The sequence below is a fragment of the Lingula anatina genome, chromosome 2 (genome assembly GCF_051362555.1).
Source record: "Lingula anatina isolate TDL-2025a chromosome 2, LinAna3.0, whole genome shotgun sequence".
NCBI classification, from domain to species: Eukaryota; Metazoa; Brachiopoda; class Lingulata; order Lingulida; family Lingulidae; genus Lingula; species Lingula anatina.
The window spans coordinates 39,441,755-39,462,085 of NC_141768.1; the positions used below are offsets into that span (position 1 = coordinate 39,441,755).

Sequence of the window (20,331 nt, forward strand, 5' to 3'; positions counted from 1 at the left end):
GCACCTTGTGTTACTTGTCAGTAATAAAGAAACTTTTGAAGCAAGAAAAGGCGATTAGACCGTACTACACTGGCTATACTATACACACAATATCTGCCAATGTCGCTGACAAATTTTTAGCAGATGGGATGTCATATCCCTATTTGTCCAGGAGAACAATGTTCAAAAGCACCCTGTACTTCTCAAGAGTAAAGAAACTTTTGAAGGAAGAAAAGGCGATTAAACCATATTACACTGGCTATTCTATTCAAACAATATCTGCCAATGTCGCTGACATGTTTTTAGCAGATGGGATGTCATATTCCTATTTGTCCAGGAGAACAATGTTCAAAAGCACCCTGTACTTCTCAAGAGTAAAGAAACTTTTGAAGGAAGAAAAGGCGATTAAACCATATTACACTGGCTATTCTATTCAAACAATATCTGCCAATGTCGCCGACATGTTTTTAGCAGAGGTGACAAAATATTCCTATTTGTCCCTGTGTTACTTATCAGTAATAAAGAAACTTTTGAAGACAGAAAAGGCGATTAAACCATACTACACTGGCTATACTATACACACAATATCTGCCAATGTCGCTGACTCGTTTTAAGCAGATGGGATGTCATATTCCTATTTGTCCAGGAGAACAATGTGCAAAAGCACCCTGTACTTCTCAAGAGTAAAGAAACTTTTGAAAGAAGAAAAGGCGATTAAACCATACTACACTGGCTATACTATACACACAATATCTGCCAATGTCGCTGACATGTTTTTAGCAGATGGGATGTCATATCCCTATTTGTCCAGGAGAACAATGTGCAAAAGCACCTTGTGTTACTTGTCAGTAATAAAGAAACTTTTGAAGCAAGAAAAGGCGATTAGACCGTACTACACTGGCTATACTATACACACAATATCTGCCAATGTCGCTGACAAATTTTTAGCAGATGGGATGTCATATCCCTATTTGTCCAGGAGAACAATGTTCAAAAGCACCCTGTACTTCTCAAGAGTAAAGAAACTTTTGAAGGAAGAAAAGGCAATTAAACCATATTACACTGGCTATTCTATTCAAACAATATCTGCCAATGTCGCTGACATGTTTTTAGCAGATGGGATGTCATATTCCTATTTGTCCAGGAGAACAATGTTCAAAAGCACCCTGTACTTCTCAAGAGTAAAGAAACTTTTGAAGGAAGAAAAGGCGATTAAACCATATTACACTGGCTATTCTATTCAAACAATATCTGCCAATGTTGCCGACATGTTTTTAGCAGAGGTGACAAAATATTCCTATTTGTCCCTGTGTTACTTGTCAGTAATAAAGAAACTTTTGAAGACAGAAAAGGCGATTAAACCATACTACACTGGCTATACTATACACACAATATCTGCCAATGTCGCTGACTCGTTTTAAGCAGATGGGATGTCATATTCCTATTTGTCCAGGAGAACAATGTGCAAAAGCACCCTGTACTTCTCAAGAGTAAAGAAACTTTTGAAAGAAGAAAAGGCGATTAAACCATACTACACTGGCTATACTATACACACAATATCTGCCAATGTCGCTGACATGTTTTTAGCAGATGGGATGTCATATCCCTATTTGTCCAGGAGAACAATGTTCAAAAGCACCTTGTGTTACTTGTCAGTAATAAAGAAACTTTTGAAGCAAGAAAAGGCGATTAAACCGTACTACACTGGCTATTCTATGCAAACAATATCTGCTAATGTCACTGACATGTTTTTAGCAGATCGGATGTCATATTCCTATTTGTCCAGGAGAACAGTGTTCAAAAGCACCCTGTGCTCCTCAAGAGTAAAGAAACTTTTGAAGGAAGAAAAGGCGATTAAACCATACTACACTGGCTATTCTATGCAAACAATATCTGCCAATGTTGCTGACATGTTTTTAGCAGAGGTGACAAAATATTCCTATTTGTCCCTGTGTTACTTGTCAGTAATAAAGAAACATTTTGAAGCAACAAAAGGCAATGAAACCATACTACACTGGCTATTCTATGCAAACAATATCTGCCAATGTCGCTGACATGTTTTAAGCAGATGGGATATCATATCCCTATTTGTCCAGGAGAACAATGTTCAAAAGCTACTTGTGTTACTTGTCAGTAATAAAGAAACTTTTGAAGCAAGAAAAGGCGATTAAACCATATTACACTGGCTATTCTATGCAAACAATATCTGCCAATGTCGCTGACATGTTTTAAGAAGATGGGATGTCAAATCCCTATTTGTCCAGGAGAACAATGTTCAAAAGCACCTTGTGTTACTTGTCAGTAATAAAGAAACTTTTGAAGCAAGAAAAGGCGATTAAACCATATTACACTGGCTATTCTATGCAAACAATATCTGCCAATGTCGCTGACATGTTTTAAGCAGATGGGATGTCATATCCCTATTTGTCCAGGAGAACAATGTTCAAAAGCACCTTGTGTTACTTGTCAGTAATAAAGAAACCTTTGAAGCAACAAAAGACGATTAAACCATATTACACTGGCTATACAATTCACACAATATCTGCCAATGTCGCTGACATGTTTTTAGCAGATGGGATGTCAAATCCCTATTTGCCCAGGAGAACAATGTTCAGAAGCACCCTGTGTTACTTGTCAGTAATAAAGAAACTTTTGAAGCAACAAAAGGCGATAAAACCATACTACACTGGCTATTCTATGCAATAGTATAGTTAGGACTTCTGATTAACAAAAAAAGACCCATTATTCAAGCTTTATTTACTTCAAATTTCAAATATTCATTTAGGAATGCACCTTTTATTTTCATTATTAATAATAATTAACCTTATTTAAAAAAGGTAAAACATGTTGAGTTTAAAACCTAAAATTGTCTTCACAGCCTTTTAAAGCAACAACAGGCAATTAAACCATGCTATGATAAGATTTATTTGGGTTCAAAGCTGAGTGACTCTGGAAGTATTCTATTTACACTTACTTGAATGAAGTCAAAAGTAAAAGATGTGTTGGCATTCATTAGGTGTGTGTGAGAGATATTTTCCAGAGTTTCTCAGCGGAAAGTAAAAAAGCTACACATGAAAAATTGATATTTTGACTGGCAAATTGTTATAAATATTGGATAAAAATTGAATACAGACAACCTTTTAATTTTGAACTGAAGAAGGCAGTAGTGTTGTTCACTGACACCAGCATCACTCGCTGATAACTGGTGGAGTGACCAACCGTTTAATTGTAACTATTAAAAGGAAAGATCCCAGAAAATGAAAAAAATATTCACCAAGAGAAACAAGGTGCTATACAGCGGCAAATAGAAAGACTGACAGAGACAGCTTAAAAGACAAATAAAGATCAATTAGTGAGGATGCCAGTGAGTCAGAAGAAGAAGAAGCTGTTAAAATAAGTACACAACTGACAATGGCTATAAGAAAGCCAGTGGGTGCCAATATCTTTCATATTGATGGTTTACCACAGCAAAAATTATTAAAATCTGTTCACCTTGCCACTTTCTGACTTTCTGGTTTTCTCATGGACGCACTCTTAACGTCTAGCCCTGCACACTTTCAACAAAATGGAGGAGAACACAAAATATGAAGGTTAGTCAGCAGATCTGTAGAACAAAACACGAAAATATTGCAGAAAGAAACAAATCTCTAAAGCAAACTAGAGAACATGCACCAAAAAGAAAAACTTTCCTATACATGAAGATTTTTACAAGCTCAGAGAAATGTGGGATCATGTCAAAAAGGGCAAGGTCAGGAAACATATGAGCAGTTACATGTATTGCCACTGTCCCCATCATAATCACTGCATGAGCCCAACTGAAAATCCAAACAGCTCAAAAAACAAATACCTAACAATAAACAAAACTGTGGTGTCATTAGGTAAATTTAATGTAGTCACTGGACAAGAGAAAGATATGGTAAAGATGGATTTACCAGCAAATGACAACAATAGAACAGGCAACCATTATTCAACCCAATATATCAGAACTAAGAGACCATTCCCAGAGACTGTCGTACTAACTTTGGATCGAACTATCTCCAAGGGGATTCTCACTTAATTGCAATTAACTTGGGCAGCTTAGATGTCTGTCACGCCTGTTGAGGCTGATAGGGGTAATTAACTATCGTTTAGCAGCTTAAGTGGGCATCCCAGACGTCTAAGCTGCTTGGGCTGAAAGCAATCTAGTGAGGGACCCCATGGAGATGTACTGATCCTCTTAGATCGATCTAGGGATGGGAACCCAGTCCAAGATTTCAGCATATGAACTTTGTCCAGTTGACCCAGCAGATACGATTACAGATGGATAAGTACTCTTTTTATTAAAACTGGTTGAGGGGAAGACCAAGTTGATGTGTAACTTGGACTAGTGGTGACATTTTCAACATACAGATTTTCTCTATTTCTCATCAAGTTGCTTTCCATGTTTGACAAAGACTAAGGCATTACTTTGTAAATATACAAAATTTGACAATGTATTAATGTCTGCCTTGTAATCTTAAAATAGCAAAAACCAATATGCAATCAAAGATACAAGTGGTTAAAGAACTGAAGAACTTCTTCCACCAGTTAAAAAAAAGGGTTTGTTAAATGCAATACTCAGCATTTTCTATCTAAAACGTCTGAATTGTTCATCACTAAATTTGTAATAATATTGTGTCTTCCAGGGTTTTTCTGGTTTCTCTATAATTTGCTTGCCTTTTGGAAACATGTACTTTTGCAAAGCTTGAGGTATGCTAATTGTACCAGCCTGGAAATAAATAAAAATTCAACTCACAACCAGTACAACTTATAAACTCTAAAATAGCACTGAAATAGCATTGCCTTTGAAACCGGTAATCATATTATGTGAAAGAGAAAATGAAGTTCAGTGATTTCAGGATTTTCATTATTTTAATTTTTTTAACCACATAACAATAGCACCACAACCAGGTAATATCCAATTCATTTACACTTTTGTTACAGATAATTTTCTTCCATAAACAGAAAAAATATTACAGTATTGAACTTCTTAAGCTGTGCTCTGACATGTTCTTCCAACAACAGCCTAAAACATATCACCACCCCAATGTTTCACTGTCTACAAAAGACACTTACATCAATAGCATTTATTTCAAGTAACATTCATACTGATTAAAATACTATAGCTTTAAAGAATATACCTCATTTTGACTGTTCTCAACAATGGCCATAATAAGTCTGGGCACAGCACAAGCAGTTCCATTTACCTAGAAGAAAAAATGACAAATTCTAAACAGAAAATACATGAACTAGACAATTTGTTTCACCGGTGACGTACAGCAACATACAGCAACACACTTTTTTCACATAATATGTGGTCATACCTACTGTGAAACTAGGAATTGAGAAGAGTGAACTTGAGTAAAATCTCTGAATAAGCCCCATACTTACAGTGTGCACAAATTTCTCACTACCGTCTCTTGCTCTGTACTTGATGTGAAGCCGTCGGCTCTGGTAATCAGTGCAGTTGGAGGAACTTGAAATCTATAATGTGACAAAAAATGTAATTCTTCAATTAACTAATTTTAACATATTTTACCTCTAATCCAAATTGCTGAATTCTTGTAGCTAATTTTATGAAAGAGGACTTTGAAAATTGCCAGTGAATAAATAAATAAAAAGATTCAATTTTGTCTTCCAGCATTTTTTTCAAGGTAACCTATTGTAATGGAATATATATACATGTGAATTAAATACAATGTGAAGTACATTTTCCAGTTTGTAGCTTTATATACCACACTGTGTCCCTCACCTCTCCCCAGAACTGCTTCTCTGGCATCCAGGCTTCCATATCATACTTCCTGTAGGCCGGAGCACCAAGCTCTTCTGTAGGCATGTCTAGAATTCTGTATATTAAGATATTTTAAAATTTTACCTGATACTTGATAAACCTAATATTCCCTCTGCGTGTATGTGTATACATATGTGAGTGTGTGCTAGCTCAGATCTAAATATTTCAGTCATCTGCCCTAAACTTCATTATATCAAATGCAGCTAGACTACTAAGCATCAACACAACAATATCTTGAACTTACTGAACCAGAGAAACAACTACCTAAAATGCAGACCAAGTCCATCATAGAGATCTTCCTGTAGTTCTATAAACTCTTTCAACAATTCTTCACTTTCTGTTCCAGTTTCATCTGCTGTTACTCCAAACATCTCTACCTGAAATTACAACTCCACAGTCCAAATTGCACTTCTACTGGACATCAAAAAGGTTCCTATAATTTTTATGAAATATCAAGAAAGACATCTTGCACTTCTAGGTCCAAAATTCTCCCACCTTAAGCAGACAATGAGCCAACGTCGAACCATACTGTCAAGTTATACGAAATGGGGATGTTCTTAGTAAAACAGAAACACTGTAACTTGATCACGGATTTTGAGGCTCACTGATTGACCAAGTGCCAGTCATGTACAGTCAATTGTTTAAGGGAGCTGACCTCCCTGCTATCTAGGGTCTTTACGATCACTGCATGAGCCAGATCGCTCATCAATAAGTTAGCAATGTGTCTTAAATATTTTAAAATTATCCTAAAATATTGTGATCTTGTAATATAGAAGTTATAGACTTCGCTTCTGTCACCTCTCAGGTAGGTTCACCCTCAACTGGGATGATTTTAATATTAACTTAAAACCTCCCCCATTACCAATGATCATATAATCACAGGTTCAGGTTGAATCTAGCCAAGAGGTGACCTCAACCAAAACCAGTATAATTGAATAAATGAAGCTGCCACAGTGCAGTTACCACCCCTAATTTAACATTAAGACTCTGAATCCAGCTCCTGAAAATAATGCCTAGGACATGTCACAACAAAGCAATGATTACCTTTGTGAACTGATGTACTCTGTAAATCCCCTTTTCTTCCTCTCTGTTACTTGTTTCTGCCCTGTAGCACCGACTAACTGCACAAACCCTAGAAGGAACAACTTCCAAAACTCACAATATATCTTTCCGTCTCCTTGTGGGTGTAACATTCCAATGTGGTATTGTAGCAAGATACCAGTCTTTCAAAATAGAACTTCTATTGATTTACTTTAGTAATGCAATATGAAATTCTTCCTTCGGGGATGATAAAAAGTCTACCTGTAGTTAGTGAATTCACTCTTACCTTTGTGGTAACTGGTCCAGGTCTAATACCCTGTTAGCATAAAATCCTGAAATCACATTCATTTTGAAAACATCAGTAAACAAGGCAGCAAAGCTGTCAAATGTACAGACAAAAACAGGAAATAACTATGCACAAAATAGGCTACTGTCAATTCTGATGCAAAATTTTAATGATTGAATTTGACAAACTGCAATGATATGAGTTTATTTCCATTTTTTGCAACTTTATTACACAATACACGATAACAAGTTTACCATCATTTTTACATAATCAACTAATAATGTTGTAAAGATGCAGGAAATGCCAAACAAACACTTTTACGTATCTTATTAATTAAATAATGAAACTGTTAACATGCGTAAGAAATGAATCTGAGGAAATGTGAAAAAACGGCATTTCTTTGAAATAATGGCCCGATTAAGCTGATTTTTGAACTCAACCTGCGTTTTAGCAGGAATGACCACTCCTGTGAGTTTCATGACAATTGGCCCATCTGTTTTTCTTATATTGTGTTTACAGTGTTGCATATATGCTGAAAAATGAAAAAACAGCATAACTACTAAAACAGTGGCCCGATCATGCTGATTTTCGAACTTGACCTGCGTTTTCATAAGACTGATTACTCCTGTGAGTTTCATGACAACAGGCCTAACGGTTTTCCTTAAAATGTGTTTACAGGGTTGCATATATGCTGAAAAAAGTGAAAAAACAGCATAACTTCCCTTAAAATGGCCCGATCATGCTGATTTTCGAACTTGACCTGCGTTTTATGAATATTCATCAGCTCTGTAAACATACAGCCAAAAAGTAAAACTGCCTTCCACTTATCATGTTTACAATGAAAGTGCACGGCGCCAGCGCCGGCGACAGTGACGGCGGCGACGGCAGATACAGGTGATGGCAATATGTACAGACACATCTGTACATATTTACTGTACTGTTTGAGAACAGTAAGTGACATGGTTTTTCTTAAATGGTCATCATGGGAGCAGTGCCCAAAATATTTTTTTTTTTTTCAAATTTTGATGCAATATTACATTATGTTTAACAGCATAATGACCATCAATTTTAATAATAAAATATTAGTATCATGGATATTCAGAAAATGTGACTAGCAAAGGTCTTCAGGCCCATATGGAACTTCAAAGTCACAACTTGAAAATGCCAAAATGTAAACAAGACAGCACTGTTCTGAAATGTTTTTTTTTTTCATTTTTAACAATTTTTTAAACATAAAACAAAATTAACAGGTTATTGCCATCTTTATATGATCAACTAAGAAAATTGATGAGATGGGGAAAAATATAAATACAACAGTGTTAAATGTCCAATTTCCTCCATTCTGAGATTCTAAACATAGTGAATGATTGCATCTGACAAACTGCAATGATATGAGTTTATTTCCATTTTTGAAACTTTATTACACAATACATGATAACAAGTTTACCATCAGTTTTACATAATCAACTAACAATGTTGTAAAGATACAGGAAATGTCAACCAAACACTTTAACATGTCTTATTAGTTAAATAATGAGACTGTTAACATGCCTAAGAATTGAATCTGAGGAAATGTGAAACAAGACAGCACTGTTCTGACATGGGTTTATTTCCATTTTTAACACTTTTTTTAACATAAAATAAACAGTTTACTGCAATTTTTATATGATCAACTAAGAAAATTGATGAGATGGGGAAAATATCAATAGAATAGTGTTAAATGTCTAATTTCCTCCATTCTGAGATTCTGAACATAGTGAATGAATAAATCTGACAAACTGCAATGATATGGGTTTATTTCCATTTTTGACACTTTATTACACAATACACGATAACAAGTTTACCATCATTTTTACAAAATCAACTAACAATGTTGTAAAGATGCAGGAAATGTCAAACAAACACTTTTACGTATCTTATTAGTTCAATAATGAGACTGTAAACATGCCTAAGAGTTGAATCTGAGGAAATGTGAAAAAACAGCATAACTTCTAAAATAATGCCCCGATTATGCTGATTTTCGAACTTAACCTCCATTTTAGTAAGATTGACCACTACTGTGAGTTTCATGACAACAGGCCTAACGGTTTTCCTTAAAATGTGTTTACAGGGTTGCATATATGCTGAAAAAAGTGAAAAAACAGCATAACTTCCCTTAAAATGGCCCGATCATGCTTATTTTCGAACTTGACCTGCGTTTTATGAATATTCATCAGCTCTGTAAATATTAAGCCAAAAAGTGAAACTGCCTTCCACTTATCGTGTTTACAAGGAAAGTGCACGGCGCCGGCGACGGCATCGGCATCGGCATCGCCATCGGCATCGGCATCGGCGACGACAGACGCAGGTGATGGCAATATGTACAGACACATCTGTGTCTGTACATAAAAAGTAAATTCGGAATAACAAGAAAGTGAATTCAAACATAGATTGTCCTTGTAACAAATGTGTTACCTGAATATTAACCATCCCTTATAAAAGCACTTAAAAATTATGGGTAAATATGATCTTGATACGAGTCATAATAAACTTGTTTCCTGAATCTACACAATGCAAGTCCCTGTACACAAACTTCGTAAAGTCATTAGCCACATTACCTTATTTATATTTTCTAAGATATTGCCTCTGCCAAAAATGTCTCACCTCCTAATGCCATTTCTGCTGTGCCAGATAGGCAGATCTGTCCGTGTTTCTCTGGATCAAGTGTGTATACCTGTGTCCTGTCTCCAGTGGTTTTAAAACCACATGCTTCCTGTGGAAATGAGTAAGGACAATGTAAAGAAACTAAAAAACAGTAAAATAATATATAAAAAATGAAGAGCAGCTTTAAAATAAATAACATACACTTACATACATAACAAATAACTGGTTCTAATAAAGTAAAATTATAGAAGTATCACTTATTCACTTTTTTCAATTACTTTAAACATACTAATAAAACTTTGTATTTACTCACAATTATGTCTGGATGCAGCATGTCAGGCACAGATATCAGTGTAAAAGACTAGAAAAAAATTAAAACATCCCTTTATAAGAAAAGTGGTCAAACGTGCCCAACACTAACACTTAATTTGAAAATTTCTTTAATATCATCTTAATGCCATATAAGAAAACAAAAATACAACACTCAAAATACACTATTTTAATAACACAATTACTGGAATAAGGTATAAAATTAGTTAGATGACTTCTGAACTTCCGAGATAGCATCCTATTTACCTTATCTTGTCTGTTCAGTAATTTTGGCACAGTGTATTTTATCAGTGCTTGCTGCATCTGTGCCGCATCACCTTTGAGGTAGTAAGTCCTGTTACCTGTGGTTTGTCCGACATTGCTGTCAAAATAAGCCAAGGGTTGTAATTCTCTTTAAGTAACTTTATATATAGCTATGGGGTTTATATGACAACACTTAGCAAATATGAAAATATGAGTACTGATGCAATGCAAATAACATGACCATGCTGTAAAATACATAATAGCTAAGAGCTGAATACACAAAAAAAAAAAAAAACTAAACTGTAGAATTTTGATATCAATCATACAAATTCAATTTTCAGTTATCTAATACATACCGCACTTTAAGTAAATCCAACCCAGACTCTGCACTGCATAAATCAATGTGAGATTTGCATTTGAAATTGAACTCTTCAAAAAGAAAGAGATAAACATATCAATGTACCAAAAAAAATTTTTTTTTTGAAGTGTTTGGAAATTTGAATATAAGTAAACCTGTTAAATAATCAGTTTATATTCGAAAATTTTAAAAATTCTTTGAAAAACTTTTCTTTATGTTTTTTATCTTTAAGGATGTATTAATTGGGATATAGTGCACATACCTTTTTTCTCTCCACAAAGTTTAACCAATCTTGCTTTAGCCTCGTCACCAATGGGCTATAGATGATAAGAAAATCATAAGATGAGAAATGGGGAAATGGCTGTTTTAATTAGATATCTATAAGTCAGTCATGAGCCTAGGTTTAAAAACAAAACTCTGAACCAGATTTTATTGCAGATCTTGACGAATCTCAGGAACCATCAGACTTGAATTTAAAGATGTGGAATTTCGCATTTCCATGTGCATGGAAAAAGCTCATGTCTGATAAGTTCAAGTTATTCATATCTATACTATATCCATTAAAAAGTTTATCCCTCAAACAATGAATGCTGTAAAGAAATATCTTTTAAATTTTGGGCAGAAAGGTAATTCAACTCACTGAGTCTGGATGGGAATTATTGGGTATAGAGGATGCTTCTTTAGTTATACTAGATAGGATGTTCTTCTTTTCTACATCCTAAAATGAAACAGGGTGATACATTAAAAGCTAGTAGCAACTTTAAGTCATCACTTTTCTGTCTAAAAATTTGAATTATAAAATAAAACGTAGCAAAGACTACTAAAAAGGACAAGATACCAATAATTTTTGAGTAGTCACTTGCTATAAGACAAGCTAAAAATAGTCTTAAAAATGTCACACAAGTTCATCTGGCATTAAAATATAATCTTACGTTTGAGGCTGCTTCATACTGTCTCTTCAATTCGATCTGAAAGAAGATGGTTACATCTGTTATCTATTCTTTGTTACAAAATGTTAATTAAAAAATTATAACAAACAAAATGTAACACTCTTTCACAAATGTCTCATCTAAATCAGTACTTGATTAAACTTTTACATTTAATTCCTTACAATATTAATTATCATGTGAAAAACATACCAAGTGTCCTAAATCAACTGATTCACCCTTTCTGTTCATGATGTTCTTCTGAATAATGTCTTTGTTGCAGGGGTCTAATAAATACTCAATGTTTAATTCTGGGGGATTAATGTGAAAGGAAGTGGGTTTGGAAAGGCATACAGAGTTTGAAAATCCCCTCAATGAATTTTGCAATGTGCCATTCTGTACATTTCTGTGAATGCAATTAGTCCTGTTAAACAGAGGATACTGTGTTCCAGGAGGTATCATTCCATGTTGCCGAGTTGATAAGTGTCTGACATAACTGCGGCTAAGATTTAGCAGACTTTGAGATTGCCATAGTTTGCATCTAAAATGATGTCCAAATGGTTGACAAATCATCTTCTGTTTGCTCTGAAAAGAAACAATATATTCATTCATTATGGAAGTTAGAAGAAGCTCCAATGTACTGTAATAACATACAAACTGTACCTGCTAAAAACTAAGTTACTCACTACAGAATCAATGACTATCAAGACTAGATTAAATATATTTAAAATCAAAGTTACTAACGCAATTATTTTTAATAGTAATACTGTACGTGAAGAGCCAGACTGTGAACCAGATCAGTACATGTAACACGCAGTCAAGATATCGAAGGATATCGGCTAATCTTAAACGCATAAGAGCAGAAAAGAACGAAATTTATGCCTTAAGTTTCAACAACCATGTTATGTAAACCCTTCCAGCATTCAAACTTAATAAGCTTGTACTTTTTACAAGAATCAACAAGTAATTGCGCCCTCGATCGTCTCGTCACGTCATTTTTTTCACCTGTCTTGAAAAGTCGGCATGATTTCAATCTCCTAAAACTAAAGAGCAAGACTGCAGATACGTGCCAAACCTTTTCGGAAATAAAGCATTTTCAGACCGTAACAAATTGATTTGAAAATATATCAGTAATCTCTTCCTTTTTGTATAGCTGAAAAGAAAACAAAATTTAATTCAGAGGTTAGTAGAATCCTAGATCATTTGCTCCCATCTTGTGACACAAAAGCATCACGGGAAAAGTGGCACCACGCGTGTTTGTTTTGACAGGTGTGCTTCCCAGATATCGGTACATAAAAAATGAAGTGGGATTTTGTTCTGTATTTACGAAGTTGGATAGGGTTCGTAGGACTTATGGCTATTGGAAATACCATTCAGTGCTTTTGGGATCATCAGTTCCTTGCCAGCAGACTGTACAATGGTGCTCCTAGCTCTGGTACTACTACATGTAGCATTAATATTATTATTTATTATTATTATTATTTATATTGTACATTCGTATTTTACGATGTAAGTAATTTAAAACAGAAGTTAATAGATAAACAATAAACAGTGTAATTTTAACTCTTTATTCAAGTCGCTACACACGCACTTTGACTTCTTGGCAGATTAGTATACATGTAAGTTGCGAGTGGGGGGGGGGGAGGAGAGGGAGTGCAGGATACTTTCAGTATTCCAACATTTTGTTAACATTTTTTATGCAAGTTTGTATTTCATGCATTTACTACCACCCACCCTTGAGTTCGAGCCTATTTCCTGTCCAATCACGTGGTAAAATCCTGAATCCCAGGATGCATAAATATAATATTATAAGGTTTTTATTACGTATTATATTGTAGTAAATGGCCTGGCAGCTCGCTTGTTTGGAGTCTGGACACTTTTGGCTGGCATTCTTAGGATATGGTGTGCAATATTCACATATAATCGACCGTAAGTACATATAATATAAAATGTTATAAATAAATAGTTCTTTATGTCTAAGTCTTGCTTCTCCTTTCACAAAATATCTCAAGACAACCGAAAGACTTAGCTAAACCATTGTAACTTAATTGTAATCTGCAAGAAACTGTAGTTCATTTTCCATTTCTTTGGCCTCATTCAGAATGGGGGACTAAGGCCCTATTCAGAACAGATGATTTGAGTACTTACTGATGCACCCTCTAAATATGGCGACCACAGATAAAAAGCAATGCCGCTGATTCCTAATGGTCTCCCTGACCCCACACACGCCTTTAAATGGATTAAATCTCTGCTCCGAGGTTTAATTGCTAGGCATATGTGGAGGCGAGGAGACCATCAGGAATCAGTGTCATCACTTTTGAACTGTGTACTTTTAATGTATTTTCAGGCTGTATGATTTGACACTGTTCTCCTTTGTCCTAGCCTTCTTGCACTTTTCATCAGAGGTGTTCATCTTTAAAACAGCTCACCTAAGTGTAGGTGTTATGGCCCCATTAATTATATCTGGTGAGTTTGACCCATGGTACTGATCTATCTTTCTCCTTGTGGGGGCTATTTCAGCACTGTCACACACTTCTAAAATGTTTTGCTTTACAAAATTACATAAAAAGTTTGTGTACTTTTATACAAATGGTTAAGAGATAGTCCAAAGAAATAATATTTTTAATTTTTGGGTGAAATTTGTCAAGGAAAATAGTAAGTAATTAAACCATGTAAAATGGTGGACATTCAGTGAACCAGATAAATAATTTTCTTCTTCAGGGATTTCATTTGTATTGATGGCAGCTGGATATGTTCCCATTTTTGGCTCTGCTGTGGAAGAAAGCAAACAAGATGATGCAGAGGAGTTCAAAGACTTTTTGAAAACATTTAAATCACAGTCAAGAACGAAAAAATCCAGTTGATATCTGTATATCTAGTCATGACGCATTTTGAACCATTTTGGTGAAAACAGGAATAACCTTGCCTTGCTGTGATGCCAATGCATAAGGAAGACCAACAGAACAAAAACTTACAAGCTTTACAAGCTATACATTTCATTTATTCTTCTGCTACACGTACCGTGAACTTTCATTTGGTGCCCTAAAATATGTACATAAATTTCTAAATAATCTAAACAGAAAGTTTATGTGTAAAATTCAATATGCCTTATACTACCTGAGATAACTGCTGCCTTGGAATAAGAATGATCAGTAATGGATCCAACACTTATAACATTCCTTCGAGAATTGAAGTTTGATCAACTTTTACAAGAATCCCTGTCAAAATGGGCACATGTAGATGTATGATTATATAATTAATTGAATGTAAATAAATGCCAACTACTGGTTAAATAAAAATAACTATCATTCATTGCATCTTATGCAGTTATAGAATATACACAGGTTCATCTTATTTGACAGCCATTCACTCAAGTTAAAACAACCATTTACAAATTATATTTTTATACATCAAATGCAAAAATTCATTACAGTAGCATGTCTCACTCCAGTACAAAGCCCTATAATAACTGAATATCAAATGAAATGCTATATTGCAGTCATGGACAAATAAAATATTTCATCAAGTGTTAAGGTTCCATGTGCCTTTGAGATAAACTTTGTATTGAATCTTCAGAATTGTATGATAAAAAAATATAGATATAAAACTTAATGGACATCAAACAAAAACAATACCAAATCCAGAAAATAAACACTCTATTGGAGACCAATAAATGAATGACTTCTTTTAATAAATAATATAAAAATTATTTACCAAAGGTTATATTTCGTCTTGTTAGAGATCGTTTCTGGACACGTACAAATGAAAAATGAAAAAAGTTGATATTTTATACTTCCTACAAGTCAAGAGGAAGATGCAAGTCAAACAAGTCATTGAAAAAAGATCCCTCATTATCACCACCACCAAATATCAATATTTCTTCCTTGTCTTGGTTTTCATTTTTGTACGGCAAACACTGAATAGTGTGTCCCACTCTAGCAGGGATACCAAAGTCTATGTTTACACAAGTCCAAGCCATGGTGTCTAAAAATAAATAAAAAAGTAATAAATGTAAAATCAAATAAATGTATGGTAAAATTTGTATTTATCATTTTGATCTTATACAAGTATGCAAACACTGGTGAACATCAACACCATTACTATGTGGGAAATGATTACAGCTACAGAGATAGATTATTTTAATCAAGGTTAACCCAAATTTATTAATTAACACAAACACCGCAGACCAAGGTGATTCTACAAATTTAGAATGATTGTAAACCACAGAGACAAAGTCAGGCAGATTGTAAAACTCACCTAGATTAAAGATGAAGGAATCATCCATGGCATTATTACCATCATAGCCTCCATGAATCAAAACTCTCTTCCCTGTTAAGGCACAAGCAGCATGCCAACTGCAAGAGGAAATTGCCACATTTACTGGTTAATAACTATATTCCATGGAATTGTATTATTTAACCAAACTTTAAATGGTCAGCTAGACCTTGTACAATTGAGAAATCTTTTCACTTAACAACTGGAGTACATACCTTCGTGGAGCTGGTGGAGTGCCATTAACATTGGGCTTGGTCCATTCAACAAAACCTAAGAAAGCAAATCAAGCATTTATTGTCATTTCATCTATGTAACAAAATGGATTCGACAAATCTTTATCATTAATAAAGTTTTCATATTTTCAGTCTTAAGACTCTTAATTTAAGTGTAAATCAAGAGTCTCTACACAGGACTGGGAGTGCAATGCTCTCAAGTTGTAAAATATTTTGCTTATCATGTTTTAAACAATATAATAATATAAAGAAAATTGAAGCTGAATCATGTTTTACAAGTTAAAATGTATGGAGCTGCCAATCCTGTAAGAAGCCTGCCCCTTGCTGTTAGACATCTTACCCATGTCAAGGATATGTACATCACTGAAGCACACTGGGAAATCCCAACCTCCAAATACTACCAGTTGATCTCCAATAATAGTTGCAGAATGCCTGAAGATGATAGTTGTAAGTTTGCAAATATTGAGCATCATGTAACTTTTTGCCAAAAGTGCTTAAGTATACGATAAAAAAGTGAAATCCACAATTCTTGGTTACATCTTACCTGTTTAACCATAATGACAGATAACATCCCTAATAGTTTAATTAATTCATGATTTTTTATATAACATAATAATTCTGAAAGGAACAAATCTAAATAATCCAACAAAGTCATACCCTGATCTTGGTTCTGGTTTCTCTCCTGTCACTATGGGATTATACCAACTTTCCATGACAGGACTGAAGATCTCTATCTCATTACTGCTCCCATCTGGTTGTGGGTCTGGTCGAGGGAAAACACCACCAAACATCCACAGTTCATGTCGGTACAGGGTTGCTGTGTGGTATGCCCTGGTTGGAGCTTTACCATTTGCCTTGAGAAAGAACATTTAAGATTGGATTGATTTGATGGACAGAGATTCAAAAATTAAGTGACAGGTTCTTTTATCCAAAAATGAAGTAGGCAAGCAAATAAATAATGACCAATAGCACCAAACACTTGTCAGTTCAATATTATTGACCATTAAGAGGAGTTTTAATTAAAATTTAAGAACGGAGGTGTGACTAAAAAAAAAAAAAGGGACAGTTCCCACATCATATCACAAGTTTTATAATTCTTACCTTTACCAGTTGCCACTTCAATTCGTCCAGTTCTAACACATGCACATCACTGAACCATTTGACATTCTTGGACCCACCATATATATAGATGCACCTCATCACAGGGTCATATGTAGCAGTGTGCCCCATTCTAGCTTCTGGGTTTGGGCCAACAGATGTAGTCTTAAGAGGTCTCCACTGTTTGGTCTCTAATGGTTTTAATGAGTCCCAGTAAGAACAATTTCAGTTGTGTAATGTAGAAGAAATAATAATTAAGTGAAATGTCATATCTATTTGAAAAATTTTAAGAGCATGTGTACATTATTCTATGGGTCATCACCAGCTTTGTGACCTGGAGGATGGGTAGCTGATCTTACCAACAGAGCTTTTTCCATAGATCCTGCCCTACATAGCCAACTCGATGTCTATCTTTGAGTATGTTAGTTTTTATTGTTACCATTTAAAAATGTAAAAGATAACTGGACAACCCTGCATAAAAAATCCCAGTGTGCATACCAAATTTTCCATTTGGCTAAAAATTCAGAAAGAAACCCCTTTTGAAAAAATTCATTAAATTTTAAAAATTATAATTTGAATTAAAGCTTCACTCCCCAAATTCAAATTATGACCTCAAAAACCCACTTTTTAAATCTAAATTAAAATTCAATACTTTGAGTGTTGAATAAATTGGGGGATTTAGGGAGAAGTATCAACCAAAACAATCAATGTCCTTCATCTTATATTTAACACAACTGCCTTGTCACTTAATACCTGTATGTTTATTATTATTTTATAAAATGATTTACCTGTCTGAAGTTCCCAAATACTGTCCTTGCTCAACACTTGTTTGTCACCCTGTCCACCAATGATGATGGCATTTGGTGGCTCTGTGAAGCAGAATGAGTGACCCCATCTTGGACTGGGATGAGGACCTGGTATAATATATGCACATAATCATTAACCTGACATACAAGCTTGAAGGTGTATGGATTAATTTTTCAGAACTCGACACCTTGGCAAGTGCTTCATGGCTAGTACTCTCCAAAACCTTTTAGCACTCGTCAAAATATTTAGGTGCCATGAATACATATATTATAGTATTTTTAATGAAATAGAAGTCCTTTTTATTATGATGTCCCTTTTGTAGAACCATGTGATGCCTAAATTGAAAACTGTAATAATTATGAAAATAAAATATATAAGTAGAGAGACACTACACCCCAATGAAGAACTGAACCCACAACTTCCTGACCCAGAGCCAAGCACTCTACCATTTGAGCAATACCACCTATTCATGTAGCAGTCCCAGATGCAAAATTTAACCAGTGAGAGACATAGTTTTGTGCTACGCATGGTTAGAGCATGTAAACAAATATGGCTGTGGTAATTCTAGTTTGAAGTTTCAGAAATCCTCAAAATATGGATAAAAATATCAATATGGCATAATGACAGATAGTACGACGAAAATGTAACACACATTTTTACTCCCAGAAAATCCACATTTTAAGACTCAGACAGCACTCGCCAACATGGCGAATCATTTGTTGCCAGTACTTACCAGTACGGGTTGGCACTTGTTATATTTATTGAGTTGGCTATGTTACTGTTAAAAGATACTGAATAAAATAACTTGTTTATCCAACTTTAAAAGAATTTAAAGAAACAAAAAGTCTTACCACCACTTTTACAGGATTTAGCTGATCTGCATACTTTCTGAATTTTCTTTTCAGATTTGGGAGATTCTTCTGAATGTTCTTTCAGAGAAAAAACATCTTTTAGAGGAGTGATTGCTGTATTAGGTTCAACAGCTGACATATCATCAGCAGAAAGTTTTTTAGTTGAAGCACTCCTTACTTTTCTCTTGCCTTTTGGTTTCTTGCTATCTTTAATGTTAGGGGTTCTCAACCCAATATTTAATTCCCCTGAATTTTCTTTTCCATGCATATCACATGTATCTGAGGACATGTCTTTGTCTTGTTGAAACAACTCCTTTACTCCAGAAATGTCAACTGTAAGTGTTTCCTCTTTGACCAGCGGCTCTTTGGCTTCATCGGGGCTTTTGAAGAATTCCTTGAGAGTTCTTACACGAGTTGATGGTCTCCGGTTATCTTGTACAGTGGGAGTTGACTTCTCACTGTTCAACTTCCTTCTTTTACTATCTTTTACTGGTCTTACTGGACTTGAAGACAGCTCCATCTGTAAAAAAATAACTTTTATAGTAATGACCTTATGTGGACTCAAAGTAATCACAGAAAGACATTTAAAGGAATTCAAAATAAAATTATTAAAAAAATGTCTAATTGACAGAGAACAATCACAAGTTTTTTTTAGCCAAACATTTGCATACAATGTAGATCACAGTTCATAGCTTGTTGGGATGTAAGATATGCTTGCATGTGCAGTACTATTATAGTAGGCACTGGCTGCCAGTCCACTTGCTAATGTACATGTACATTGTACTAGTACTAGTACTGTACCTCTTTCAGCACAGGAGTAACCTCTTGATGGTCTTTTAAATTGCTCTCCATGGAGGTAGATGTTACAGCACTGAAATAATGATATCACTAAGAGTAATAATTAAATGGGAAGGCAGAAAATACAGCTTACAGTGCACTGGCCTATTAATTCAACCTATTTTTTCTGAATATTCAAACAGATATACAGGATGCGTGATCAAATATTTGTCATCTTTAGGTCGTAGCTCTATGTTGTTAACTTTAATGCTTTACTAGCACCGCTAGAGTATGATTATTACTGCTACACCCCTTCCAATCTGTATATCATTCAAATTATCACGACCCACAATGAAGGTGAACTGCTCACCAAATTGGCGGTTTACTTAACAGGTCACGAAAAGTGAAATCAATAAAATCATGTGCACGTAATCTAACCTCAACTTAGCGCAAATGCGCTCACTGTCAATGATTAAAGTATCATTTCCGTACAAATTACTAAAGTAAACGAATGTATACATGTATATCTTACCTTGCAGTTGTAAATGGCGCGCACCGGCGGGTTTCCCGATGGTTGAGTTTATTTCTAAAAGGGGTTTAAGGTTATATCCATATCTTTAACTTTTTCCATTGAAATGTTTTGATGGGTAGGTTATGTTCTCTTTGCTGTAAACA

At 34.8% G+C, this 20,331-nt stretch overlaps 3 protein-coding genes across 7 annotated transcripts; 1 reads left to right on the forward strand and 2 right to left on the reverse strand.

Moving 5' to 3' along the window:
- Positions 1-2,717: 2,717 nt before the first annotated feature.
- LOC106175026 (serine--tRNA ligase, mitochondrial) lies at positions 2,718-12,675 on the reverse strand. Of its 4 annotated transcripts, XM_087005487.1 has the most exons (17): positions 12,621-12,655; positions 12,360-12,459; positions 11,829-12,200; positions 11,622-11,657; positions 11,330-11,407; positions 10,952-11,006; positions 10,688-10,760; positions 10,335-10,449; positions 10,072-10,119; positions 9,759-9,867; positions 7,116-7,161; positions 6,833-6,920; positions 6,053-6,165; positions 5,750-5,843; positions 5,389-5,481; positions 5,139-5,204; positions 2,718-4,726 (listed from the first exon to the last, which is right to left on the reverse strand). In XM_087005487.1, the coding sequence occupies exons 1-17, from the start codon at positions 12,638-12,640 to the stop codon at positions 4,586-4,588; spliced, it is 1,647 nt and encodes a 548-aa protein (XP_086861613.1). In that variant the 5' UTR covers positions 12,641-12,655; the 3' UTR covers positions 2,718-4,585. The 4 variants fall into 4 exon arrangements, with proteins under 4 accessions (XP_086861613.1, XP_086861614.1, XP_086861615.1 ...); XM_087005488.1 differs by lacking the exon at positions 12,360-12,459 and having other exon boundaries at positions 12,567-12,675; XM_087005489.1 differs by lacking the exon at positions 12,360-12,459 and having other exon boundaries at positions 12,560-12,643.
- Positions 12,676-12,818: 143 nt separating this feature from the next.
- On the forward strand, positions 12,819-14,927 carry LOC106175022 (ergosterol biosynthetic protein 28 homolog). The gene is made up of 4 exons (XM_013556829.2): positions 12,819-13,050; positions 13,454-13,544; positions 13,963-14,081; positions 14,337-14,927. The coding sequence occupies exons 1-4, from the start codon at positions 12,915-12,917 to the stop codon at positions 14,477-14,479; spliced, it is 489 nt and encodes a 162-aa protein (XP_013412283.1). The 5' UTR covers positions 12,819-12,914; the 3' UTR covers positions 14,480-14,927.
- LOC106175021 (uncharacterized) lies at positions 14,595-20,317 on the reverse strand. 2 transcript variants are annotated; one of them, XM_087005490.1, is made up of 10 exons: positions 20,189-20,317; positions 19,681-19,750; positions 18,880-19,399; positions 18,010-18,135; positions 17,225-17,412; positions 16,781-16,977; positions 16,464-16,555; positions 16,106-16,160; positions 15,873-15,970; positions 14,595-15,599 (listed from the first exon to the last, which is right to left on the reverse strand). In XM_087005490.1, exons 2-10 carry the CDS (start codon positions 19,729-19,731, stop codon positions 15,412-15,414), a joined length of 1,515 nt encoding a protein of 504 aa, XP_086861616.1. In that variant the 5' UTR covers positions 19,732-19,750; positions 20,189-20,317; the 3' UTR covers positions 14,595-15,411. The 2 variants fall into 2 exon arrangements, with proteins under 2 accessions (XP_086861616.1, XP_013412282.2); XM_013556828.2 differs by lacking the exon at positions 20,189-20,317 and adding an exon at positions 20,095-20,178.
- Positions 20,318-20,331: the final 14 nt, after the last annotated feature.